We start from the raw sequence: 12,680 nt of genomic DNA on the forward strand, positions 1-12,680 counted from the left end.
GTTGACGCTGAATTAGTGAAACTTTTCTTCACCCCACAGTTAAGCCTTAATTGTGGCGTGAAGAAAATTTCACTAATTTGTTCAGGTTATCAATATTAAATACTGTGACGTATGAACATTGTAATATTAAGTAGTAATGATATTTATTTTCCTCCTATAACAAATAATTTAAAGATTTCATACGGTATAATTCTACAAACACGCAGCATATGAACGTCGGATCCTCGGTTTTCTTGTCTGATGCTCTATCACCTGAACTATGGGTAGGGTAAGATGAGATGATATCGATTTATTTGGTCTCTCAATTTCGTTACGCTGAGAATGCCATCAAGATATTGTACTCCTGTGCAGGTGGTGGCCGCATTGCATTCTCTAAATTCAGTAAATTTTCATCGTCAACCGTGTAATTGAATGGGATTATTTTGAAATTTTAAAACGCTTGAAATATCACAAACAAATAGGCCTATGTTGATAAATAATATAAATACAAGCTAAAACCGTTGGGGTTCGATAATGAACCCCACAAAATTAACCTACTATATTGGAAAATGCCATACGGCCGGCGGTTTCACAAGTTGCCGGCTCGATCATGTCATCCGCCGCCTGCTCCTGTGTCTAGATTTATGACTATGTTATACGTCATTATTGCTAAACCACAATGGAAATCAAGTAATTTTGATATCAATATTGTGAATACAGAGTTTTGTTGCAAAACGACAATTAAACTAGTACGAACGCATGCAATATGATAACAATATATCAAATGAAATGAGCTGTATGTATGACATACACAGAAAAAATATTTTGTTACTATTACACTGATCACATGATATTTCAGCCAAGCACGTGACCTTCAATTACCAGTCCATCGCTCTATATATCATCTAAAATAATACAGTATACTTTTTACACCAAGTTTATAGTTTTGGGGTCGTTTGGAATTCTTTTAGCGATCTTGGTGTAACGTGACCACATGACATTGGAATAGTACATTGATAATCACGAAGTGACATAGACTCGTGGAACTCCATGCGATTCAGATTGTGACAATGATTTCGCGAATAATCGATTGTCTCTTCCAGATGACCCCTTATTTCCAGACTTGCTATAGAGGCTTCGTCGGTTGAGGATTCACTTGGATACAAATCGTCTCCTGAAAAAAAAAAATTAAGAATAAATGTAAGTGCTACTCTCCATTCTCTCCATTCCGCCCCATCCACTCCCTCTCCCTCCCCAATGCCACGGTGATATTTGTTTCGTACATCATTTTTGTAAATTTTGATTTATTCCGTTTTTCATAATTTAACACGGAATAATGCCTTTTTTGTTCATTTCAATCTAGTTTTCTTCCATTCTTCTTTTTTCTCCTTTTCCCTTTCCGTTTCTTTCAAATCATCTATATATCCCTTTCCCCCTCTTTTCCTTCTCAATCCTTTCCCTTTTGATAACCTTACCTTCATATACAGAAATAGCGCCATCTTGCATGCTATATCTCTTAGGGCAATTCCGATGACAACCCAGAAACGCTCGTCGTGAGATGAAGTTATGCAAATCATGTAACATAGGAAAGCGTGCGATGCGTAAGAGTTCAAACAACTGTGGCCCTATAAGGTTGATTCTACCATCACAAAATAGTTGTATCGCCTCCTCTGGATGAGCCCACTGTTAAATTTATCAGGGAAATAAATATCTGCCAATTACGACTTTAACTACTTTTTGCTGATTCTGAGATAAATCGTTATTGATATTCACTTTTTTAAACGCTGTAGTGGAGACCGGTGAGTGTTCGTCCTATTTCTTTCTTACTAACCGTGCAATGTCAATTTTAAGGTTTGAAGGGACCTGATTGGCCCATGTGAAAGTTTTATGTCTTGGTTACATACTGACATACGACCCTAATCTCAGTGCTGTAAACCTTACAATAGCAATTTACTGTCTATGTAAAACCTCGTATTGTTAACTCCACGTACTCTGATTGTCTAATTTGCCCTGCATTATTTCTTTTGTATGTTTTCTTTACTTTTATTTTGTATAAATGACCATTATTGTCGAAAGCACCAACCACTCTACAAAAACAGAACAGAAACTTACAATAGCAACAGAGTAAAACAAACACACAAATTTGCGAAGTGGGGTAGGTTCGCCCATGCTTTGGCATGTTCGCCCTTATGGTGGGGGTAAGTTCACCCGAATTATAAATAGGATTATAATATTGCATAACAATAACATAGACCAGGGTTCGGTTTTTGCCGGCAAAACCTTGCTTTTGCCATCAAAGTGGCAAAAACCTGTTTTTGCCTGGTTTAAACCGGCAGAAATGGCAAAAAATGGCAACAACTCATACGAGGGGCAGTCAGTATGTTTTAAGAGTGGACTCGTGACGTCATATGTGGATTGTTTTCATGGCATTTCTCAATGATTACATAAACACTGTACCTTTGTCTTTCAAACAACACATGCAAAAATTATATCATACACATGATTACGTAACAGCATTAGCATACAATCAATGGTCTAGAGTCACTGGTGAAATTGAGTCGTTTTTGTTAAGTGAAATAAGAGGCTGAAATGAGGTATTGTTGTATTTTCTCGGGAATTAAATAATGGAGAATGCTGCCTTTTGGAACAGTAATAGAGCACAAACTACCAGTTCATTAAACCATGTTTGTTGGGCTCTAAAGGTTTTAGTTTGTTTAAAATGCATGGTCAAATATGTCTTATTTTTGACAAAAACAAGGCTTTTCTTTCTATACAAATCTTGATATTGCCAAAAATAGCAAACGTGGAAATTTAATTTTTTTGGCCAGTGCTGTTGACTAATCTCAAAAAATTAAAACTGGAGTCTCCCTAGAAAATATTTGAATCCGTGATTAAAATATAACTGTTATTCTACCATTGTTACATTTATACAAAAAGTAGTGGTACAGAGAGAGAGGCCATCGTTTTAATAAGAAATTTATTTTTTAAACTTTTCTGTTCATTTCAGGTTGAGATCATCCATAAAAATTCATATAAATATTAAAATTAAAATTTTCATAGCATTTTGTAATATTTTAGGCCCTATTTACATGGAATTTTGCCATTTTTGTGCATTTCCACCATGTTGTATCGGTCATCCTACCTACGCATGCGCAGATTATTGTTTAATTTGCACCAGTTATCATCGCACTGAGTACTAGCTCTCACATGTGACCAGTCATTATATTTTAGTCTGTTTCATTTTGGAGATAATTAATGTCATTTGTAATAACTGCTTTTTCGTTAACGCCATTTTTGCAAAATAATTTTGCTTCCATTCAAGCCCTACAGTTGTTGAAGTTTCCAGACGTCCCATTTCCACCACAGTTTAATGACAAGTTTCATATTTTACCAAATGCAAACTGAGGACCTAATGTTCATTCCTGCCAAAAACTAGCCTTATGCCCCTTGTACTTTTTCTGTTCTCGGACATTGTAAACACGTGTCTTTGCTGTAATTTAAAAGGCCCGCCTTTTTGCGTGATTTAGCAGTGTCCCTAGTATATTGATTTTATGCTAATGCTGTTACGTAATCACGTGTATGATATAATTTTTACATGTGTTGTTTGAAAGACAAAGGTACAGTGTTTATGTAATCATTGAGAAATGCCATGAAAACAATCCACATATGACGTCACGAGTCCACTCTTAAAACATACTGACTGCCCCTCGTATGTAGTCAGTCAAATATTTAAAAGTAACACAGAAAGCTCATAAATAATAACACACAACTGTTGATCAATCATTCAATATATTTTTTGTCTCGTCAAGTCCTTAAAATGAAAAGTTTTGAATTTGATATAATCATATGCCACATTGCAATTAAATGCACTACTCCCTATTCCAGAAAAGACAGCACTATTTTTTGGAATTGAAAAAATAGTATCCTGTTTACCATATGCAACATAGCTAAATCCTAATCCTTCAGTTAGTCCTAACTGGCAATAAAAGTCAAAGTTTAATATTCGGTCAATTTTTGGAAATAAGAGCCAAAAAACATGCGTTTTTATGGTGTTTTTCGTATACTGTGACAACCAAACCCAAAGTACTGTGACAGTTTATGCATTCTTATTTTTAGAAAAGACATGTTTCATTCTTATAACCAATCATTTAACTAAAGTAACACAAAAAGTGAAAATTAGACCGACCCTAAAATTAGGCCCGACCCTACAGGTTTTTTTTTTTAAATTTTTGCAAAATAAATTATTTATTTATTTAAGTTTTTACAAACGCAATTTACAGCTTTAAAAGTAAAAAAAATCCTGACCTACTTACCCTAGTTTTTATTTTATGTTACCCCAATCAAACAATTGTCTTTTTGTGGCCTTATACTCAAGATTTTGAATGGTTAGACTTGTTCCAAGTCTTTGATTTTTGTGACTCGATTGTCAGAAAATATGCTGAAAATGCATATTTTTGGCTCTTTTTTCAAGAAATTAGTAAAATAGTGAACTTTTTCTTTTATCTCCAGTCAGTACTAAATGAATGATTAGGATTGAGCTATGTTTCATTTGACAGAACTTGATAATATTTTTTTAATCCCAAAAAATAAGTGCTGTATTTTTCTGGAGTAGTGAGCAGTGAAAACCCATACCTTTAATTTCTTAATATCGTCAGCCTGCTACGCTAAATGCCTAAGTAATTTTTACATGTTTCCCATTTGCAATTTTGATTTTCTGAGTAATAAACCCATAATTCATCAAATTTCCAGCCGCATTCTTCATTAACTTGTGGAATACATCAAAAGAGCTGTATTCCACAAGTTAATAAAAAATGCTACTGGAAATTGCAAATGAGAAACATGTAAGAATGACTTTTAATTACTTTTAATTATCAAATCTGGCCTTTTTACACTCACAAAATTATTTTTGTTAACTTAATAATTTGTTTTGAGATCAAAAAAGTGAACTATTCATCACGTTTTTAGTTTTTGCCATTTTTGCCGGCAAAAACTGTTTTTGCCAAGTGGTTAAAACCGCGTTTTTTTTTCACCTGTGGCAAAGACCTGCGAACCTTGACATAGGCTATTCAATGCAAACGTTTAGTAAATGGTTTATTGGGTAGTAATTCTCTTCTGGGGAGTATACGATATTTATTGGAGGGGTATAATGTAACTGTAAGCTAATAAATGTAGGGGTCCAAAATTAACAAAAACTTTATTTACAACTTGGGGGGATTAGGCCTATGGTTTCAGGACATAAACGATGGTTTGAGTAATACTGATACGACTTAACCTGAAAAACCTTGTGTATTATTATTATTATTACTCTTTTGCATAATACGCCGATGGGGCGAGTCCGCCTGGGGAAAACATAGGACGAACTTGCCCCTTCACATACAGGGTGGACATGCCCCAACGGTACTTTTATCTTTACCTCGTTTAATGGCTACTAAACACAAAATGTCAACAAAAAAACAGAATATGAAAAAGTCTGGCCACAAATATTTAAGCTGATAATTAAAATTAAGCTTTGTCAAAACGCAGCCCGTACCTTAAATTGTCGGTCACAAATTTGACCTTCATCAGAAGAATGCCAACCCAAGGAATCAGTGACAGTGACCTAGAGTTCACGACAAAGTTTTGGGGTCAAGTGTCCAAAAGGTCACTTATCCCTAACTTGGGTTACCAGTTTTCCGATGAAGGTTAAAGCTGTAACCGAAAATATGAGGTACGTCTAATCGAGATCCAAAGTTCTAATATTCTAAATTATAAAGATGAACTTACTTGAGATTGAATCATCTCAGATTTGTCGTGATCAACGTGAGGTACATTCTCTAAGCAACATGTGTAGAACATGGTATCATAACGTCTAGGGTTTCCCGCGGGGGTCAGCCAGTTGGTCCACTCAGCTAAAGCCCACACATCCGGAACACAGCGCAACTCCTTACAGAGTGTAACAAATTGCGAGGCGTCTTTGTGTACCCGTTGACGCCAAGTCTTCAGCAAGTCACTGGGTAGATCATCGCTAAGAACACTTCCATATGGGACCGTTTCTTTGGTCGACGCTTGAGGTAAATGTGAGGAATATTTGTCTTCTTTTGTAGTGGTATACAAATATTTAGGAAATTTTTTCACTAACAAAACACCTGATTCTTCGAATGCTTCTCTTATAGCACATATACGAAAGGCAATATCATTAGGCACCGGTAATTGGCGATCAGCCACAAGCATTGGTGGCCGCGGACCTTTGATGGATGACAAAGTTCCAAAATCTCTTGAAACACCTGCCTCTGCGAATAATTCCAGCCAAGATTTAGAAAAATCAGCTTTGTCGATAGCCCCTCCTGGAAACACATGAGCACCAGCAGAACTACCTCGAAAGTTCCTTGTTAACAATAATACACGGTAGTCGAACACGCGGGGTACTGTTGAACTTTGGGAAATCCTGTGCAGATTTCGGCCGGGATTTCGGCTTCCTTTTGTGCCAGCTAAAAGTATAACACTGGCAGCTTCCTTCCATGTTTTCCCAGTTGAACCCATATTGCATTAAATAATATAGGCTCTAGCCTTAATAACATGTATCTATATTATAGGCCTATAGCTTAGCACTAGCATGACTAATGCTGATAAATGAACTTCGACCGACATGTGACTTGGAGTATTTTATTTACGAAGAACAAATAGATTTGCAATTTCTAATCAGTATATATGATTAGTACTGAAGTCACCACTCATGTTGATACTAAAAATTGATAACACAAAACTTGCAAAAAGCACTTATTGTTTTTTATTTTTTATTTTGTTAATATGTTATCATTTTTATATAACTTGTATGTATAGCGCCTGGGCCTTGCGCATTACCGGGCTTTTAGTTTTCATATCTAAATACTTCAAGATTTTTCTGATGAGCGTGCGAATGATGTCGAAAACGTTCTGTGTTTGCTGGATATATTATAACTTGTTGGAAGAAAAATTCGACAAAATAATGCACGCGCACTGATGTTGATGCGTCTAATGCACGAGCCCCGAAAGGGGGAGTGCAGTAGACGCATGAACATCAGCGCATTTTTATGTCTATTATTATGTCTATTTTCTCTCCCAACAAGTAATACGCGTTCATTAAAATATTTCATACACGAGAAGAACAAAACACATAATATTTGCTGTTTTTATAACAAAATTATCACTAAAAATTTTCGAAAATACAAGCAAATATAAATGCATCAACTCGGAAGAAAAAAAAACGCGTCCGAAAGCATTGCGCGTAGTACCCGGAGTGCGCGCCCGTGCGCATATATACACAATCAATGCATGATTTGGATTTTTCTAACGCTTGCTCTGATTGGTTCTCGATATCTAAGAGTGTATGAAAGAAGTATTAATTCACGAAATCAGTAGATCTCAAATAATTCGCCTCCATATTTCATTATTCACATTATTCACACCGAATATTTTCGGTATAATAGACTCTTGACGTATTTGACTAAGTTAAAGGGGCTGCGTATTGAAAATTTTGTCATGTTCAGTTTTCTAATTTGCATTGAGGCCTTTTCAAACATTACGTTTCCAAATTTTGAGTTATATTCTCCAGCGGTTTTGATATGAGAAGCAAAAACGTGTATAGCAATGCCCCATAGGATATATTTCCGGTGTGGTTAATGTTATACCACAATTCACCTCGTGTTTGTTCACCCCGTCCACATCTAAACGAAGCATACCTCTGTCGTTAACTTTTTCCAGGGTAATGAACAATATGAGCTTTCTTCTAATACCCAAATCTTAGTTTTGATGAAGAATAATAAGGATGAGACTATCGATCGTGTCAAGGACCTTTAATTCGACCTTCGACCTCAAAGTTAAACCCACTTCTGTGTTTCTTGAACAGGGGGCCCGGACAGGGGGTTCGTTTCACTAAACTTTACGAAGCTTCGTAAGTCTCAAATCGTTCGTAACTTACGACGAGTCGAAAGTTCCATTTCACTAAACTTAATTACAAACGGTACCCTTCGCAAGTAATAGGGATTTACTACAGGGACCTTTCGTAAAGTTACATCTAGTATTGGGTATTCGTAACTTTGCGAATGGTTATTTGAGTTACGAAGGGTTAAAGGTTTAGTGAAATGGACCCCTGATGTTCAGCATCCTACCGCGGCTTCCCATGTTTTATGGCATTTGGTCTTTCCATCTGGTAGGCAGGCGACTTGGTGGTCTAGGGACAATGAAGTCGAAGTTGGGCATACGAACAACATGGCCAAACTGTAATAGACTCATAATGTGGTAAATACTGTATGCTGGTTTCATACTACCCTGCCGCTTGCCGCTGAGCGGCGTGGCGCACGCGCATTGCAGACAAACGGACACAATAAAGGCTTGTCATTGGTTGAAACGCCCTGCCGCTTGCCGCAGCGGCAAGCGGCAGGAAAGTATGCTGGAGGCTTCAACCCCAGCACGACAAACTCATCTATGTAGATAATGGGTCATATTTTTGGACAAATTTGATCTCTCTTGCTTATGCACTTCTGTTTTTATCTAATTTGCAAGCATTACTGTTACTTTAAAACTGCATCTGTTTTGAAAAAATAAAAACCCTCCCACTCAAGCCATATTTTTAAAGTTTCGGGGTCATTTGGAAATCGTTCAGCGATCTTGGTGCAATATGACCACATGGCATCTGGACATTACATTGATGACCACGGGCCGACTTCGATTTGTAGACCTCCATGCGATTCAGATTACGACAATGATTTCGTGAAAATTCTATCGTCTGCTCCAAATGATCTATTATTTCAAGAGTTGCCAGCAAGGCATCTTCGGTTAAGGATCCGTTCGGATACAAATCGTCTCCTGAAAAAAACACGATAAAATTAAGAATTAATATAAAAGTTCATGTTCTCTTTTTCTCTCCTGTTCCGTTACTCATCTTGCTCACTCCCTCGCTCCCCTCGTCGCTCTAACTCTCCTTCTTTCTCTCTCTCTCTCTCTCACTCTCTCTCTCTCTCTCTCTCTCTCTCTCTCTCTCTCTCTCTCTCTCTCCTCCCTCTCTCTGGCGATCACCCCACTATGCATACGCAGCTATGGCGTTCTTCTTTTCATGAATTCGTTGTTTTCGTCTATTTTATCTTATTATAAAGGCAATATATTAGCCTATTTTTTGACATTGCTCTTTCCTCAAATCTATGTTTTTCCAGTTCCTTTTTTGCTCCATTCCGGTTTTCGTGTCTTTCAATCATACTTTCTTTTTTTTTCTCTTTTTCTTTCTTCCATCCATTTCACTTTTGAGAACCTTCAACCGTACCTTTATATACAGATATAGCGCCCTCTTGCATGATATATATCTTGGGGTAATTCTAATCCTTTTATCATGTTCCTCCTTTTCCCTTTTGATAACCTTACCTTTATATACAGAAATAGCGCCATCTTGCATGCTATATCTCTTGGGGTAATACCGATGACAACCCAGAAACGCTCGTCGTGAGATGAAGTTATGCAAATCATGTAACATAGGAAAGCGTGCGATGCGTAAGAGTTCATACGCCTGTGGTCCTGCAAGCTTGATGGTTTCATTACAATATAGTTGTAACACTTCCTCTGGATGAGCCCACTGTGAAAAACTATCAGCAAAATTTTTTTTAACCTCCTAACAACTGTTAAAATTCCTAACAACTGTTAATACAAGTACCTAATAGTTATAGCTTAAAGGTATGTTTTACATATTTTAATACAAACCCATATCATTGAGACATTCGATATTTGGAAAGGCAATGAGTTCGTGTGAAGTAAATGTATTTCGGGTAGCCTGCGTTAGAAAATGAGTCGACGTCCAAAGCCCGCGTAAGACGAATACAATACAGGAACATGCATCATTGTGGGTTTAAATGTCATTATAATGATGTTACATGCGAATGCACACTAAAACAACAATTTACAACTATAGATCCATTTTCTATCTATTGATCACAGGGAATCCTTCGTGGAGCTGTTTTCAACATATTTATTATCACACTCGCGTGAAAATTCAATAGCAGCTAGAACGGCGATGTCGACTCTGGAGTCGAAATTTTGACTGCCAAAAGCAACCGCTGGCGGCGCATCGTATTGTGAAACGCGAGAATTATATGTGGTGTCGCAAATTGATGTACAATTGTACCCACATTTATAAATCGGTATAATATTATATAACACATTTACATTTGAATGTCACAGTATAAAATTGATAAAACTTTTTTTAAACGATGTTTTAGACAGTCAACTTCATCAACGCATTTTTTTAATTTCGACATGGTTTTTCATGGTTTTTCGCAGCTTGTATCTGGAAATAATATGTAGGTGTATAGAAAGGATTGCTGTTGAACATTGAGGTTATGCGCAAAATTCACTTCAATAGTTTTGGCTACAAACTCGTATGCCAGTACTCTCCCGTGTAGTGTATACACGTCTGCCTCTTGATTAAATGTCTTACACTGTTAAAATTCTGGGTAACTATGAATAACTGGGTAATAAACACTCCGCTGCAAAAAAAAACACAAAGCTACCAAGCATTTTAATAATTTAGAATTAAGGATTTGAATTAAGGTAAGTTGAACTTACTTGAGATTGAATCATCTCAGATTTGTCGTGATCAACGTGAGGAATATTCTCCAAACAACATGTGTAGAACATGGTATCAAAACGTCTAGGTTGTCCAACAGGGGTCAGCCAGTTTGCCCACTCAGCTAAAGCCCAAAGATCTGGAACGCATTGCATCTCCTTACAGAGTGTAACAAATTGCGAGGCGTCTTTGTGTACCCGTTGACGCCAAGTCTTCAACAAGTCACTGGGTAGATCATCGCTAAGAACACGTCCGTATGGGACCGTTTCTTTTGTTGAATCTACATGTGTAGTTGATGAAAGTTTGTCGTTCTTTGTTGCGGTATACGAATGTTTAGGAAATTTCTTCACTATCAAAACGCCCGATTCTTCGAAGGCCTCTCTTATAGCACATATGCGAAAGGCAATATCATTAGGCACCGGTAATTGGCGATCTTCCACAAGCATTGGTGGCCGCGGACCGTTAATGGATGACAAAGCCTCAAAATCTCTTGAAACACCTGCCTCTGCGAATAATTCCAGCCAAGATTGGGAAAAATCAGCTTTGTCGATAGCCCCTCCTGGAAACACCTGAGCACCAGCGAAACTACCTCGAAAGTTCCTTGTTAACAATAATACACGGTAGTCAAACACGCGGGATCCTGCTGAACTTTGGGAAGTCCTAGGCAGATTTCGGCTTCCTTTCGTTCCGGCCAAAAGTATAACACTGGCCGCTTCCTTCCATGTTTTCCCAGTGGAACTCATTCTGCACATTGAAGAATATACATGTATATCTAAAACCTATTGGTGATAATAGAACTTTGATCGAAAAGTGACCGAGGATCGTTTGTTGTTTACTTGGAACAAACATGAGATTTGCATTTTCCAATCAGTATGTGATCAGTACTTGAGGTCACCAATTATGTCGATAATATGAAGAACACGTAACTTAAGGGTAGACGATATATTGTTGGTCGAAGCAGCCAAAAAACACCGGTTTCATTATCGTAATATATTATTGAAAAATAACACTTTGATGTTTTAAAAAAGTTTATTCTACAAATCATATACTTTAAAAACTTGCTTGATTTATTGTTGTGAATGAGTTAAGTACGTTTTACAAAAGCGTTGTTGTTTCAGCCCTCTTTACAACATAACTCAAGAGCTACAGGACCTACCAAAGTATATCTGTGATATTTGAATTCTTCTGCACACTCGCTATAAATTGATCAATGCAATTTTTGCCAAAGCTCACTACCATTCACAAGATGATGTGAACTACCAAATCGCAAAAGTTAAAAATGTTTTGTATTACAATGCATACAAAGGTGAAGTGATATGTCGTACTTTCTTATTTAAACATGTTAAATGTACTTGGATACACTTTTAACCGGGCTTTTAACGTTGCTACCTATTAAAATATATATGATGCTACAGATACATATACTTACAAAATATTACGCCATCAAATACTCGTTAGAACTTACACATTACTGGAAATAGAATGGGAATAGATTAAATAACGAAGACATATTACATCGAGTCTGTAGCGACCCTTATGATCTCACACCAGCAAATCAAAGTCCAATAGAGATATGTGCTAAATTCAAAATTTAATTTCTTTTCTTCACAGGAGCAGGAGCGTCTCAGTTCTTAGCGACAGCTATGATGGTTGAAATCAGCCCTTGCCTTATCCCTCTGGCTGGGAAAAATAGCTTGACCGTCATTATATTTACGACAGACCCTCGAAGTCTATGATGTTCAGGAATTACCTTACATGCAAAACCATGCCAGTGTTTCTGTATAGAAAACAGAAGAAAAGGCTGCTTAAAATCATTAAAAATTACTCGATCTCTCACATCTGTGGTATTCTTGTAGGATTTAATGACCATGATTACTAATCATGACCAATCCCAATTTAGCCAAAATCAGGCACATTTCTATTCATTTAATGCATACTTTAAGTGTAAACATGGTTCTTTCTGAGAATTGAAATTAAGGGCACACAACCATATTGTTACAGCCAAAATCACCTTAAACCCAAATTCTCGTTCACGAATGTTCAACAATAATACACTGTTTGATTAAGTTAACAATATCTGGTCTTTAATTTAAAGTAAAATATGTTTGATACATGAACAATAAATGATCATACA

At 36.8% G+C, this 12,680-nt stretch overlaps 2 protein-coding genes across 2 annotated transcripts; both read right to left on the reverse strand.

The window, feature by feature from the left end:
- Window positions 1-917: 917 nt before the first annotated feature.
- Window positions 918-6,498, reverse strand: LOC140163867 (acyl-coenzyme A diphosphatase NUDT19-like). Its single transcript, XM_072187183.1, has 3 exons — window positions 5,743-6,498; window positions 1,455-1,662; window positions 918-1,153 (listed from the first exon to the last, which is right to left on the reverse strand). Exons 1-3 carry the CDS (start codon window positions 6,496-6,498, stop codon window positions 918-920), a joined length of 1,200 nt encoding a protein of 399 aa, XP_072043284.1.
- Window positions 6,499-10,512: 4,014 nt separating this feature from the next.
- On the reverse strand, window positions 10,513-11,298 carry LOC140163875 (acyl-coenzyme A diphosphatase NUDT19-like). Its single transcript, XM_072187190.1, has one exon. It carries the CDS (start codon window positions 11,296-11,298, stop codon window positions 10,513-10,515), a length of 786 nt encoding a protein of 261 aa, XP_072043291.1.
- Window positions 11,299-12,680: the final 1,382 nt, after the last annotated feature.

The sequence above is a fragment of the Amphiura filiformis genome, chromosome 1, assembly GCF_039555335.1.
Source record: "Amphiura filiformis chromosome 1, Afil_fr2py, whole genome shotgun sequence".
Taxonomy (NCBI): Eukaryota; Metazoa; Echinodermata; class Ophiuroidea; order Amphilepidida; family Amphiuridae; genus Amphiura; species Amphiura filiformis.

What these genes read in the sequence shown, in the direction of transcription:
- LOC140163875 (XM_072187190.1), bottom strand. Translation starts at nt 11,298, where the DNA reads ATGTGCAGAATGAGTTCCACTGGGAAAACATGGAAGGAAGCGGCCAGT.
- LOC140163867 (XM_072187183.1), bottom strand. Translation starts at nt 6,498, where the DNA reads ATGGGTTCAACTGGGAAAACATGGAAGGAAGCTGCCAGTGTTATACTT. An exon ending in CTGAGATGATTCAATCTCAA is followed by an intron (nt 1,663 to 5,742) that starts GTAAGTTCATCT and finishes TAAATTTAACAG; the next exon opens with TGGGCTCATCCAGAGGAGGC. An exon ending in CGCTATTTCTGTATATGAAG is followed by an intron (nt 1,154 to 1,454) that starts GTAAGGTTATCA and finishes TTTTTTTTTCAG; the next exon opens with GAGACGATTTGTATCCAAGT.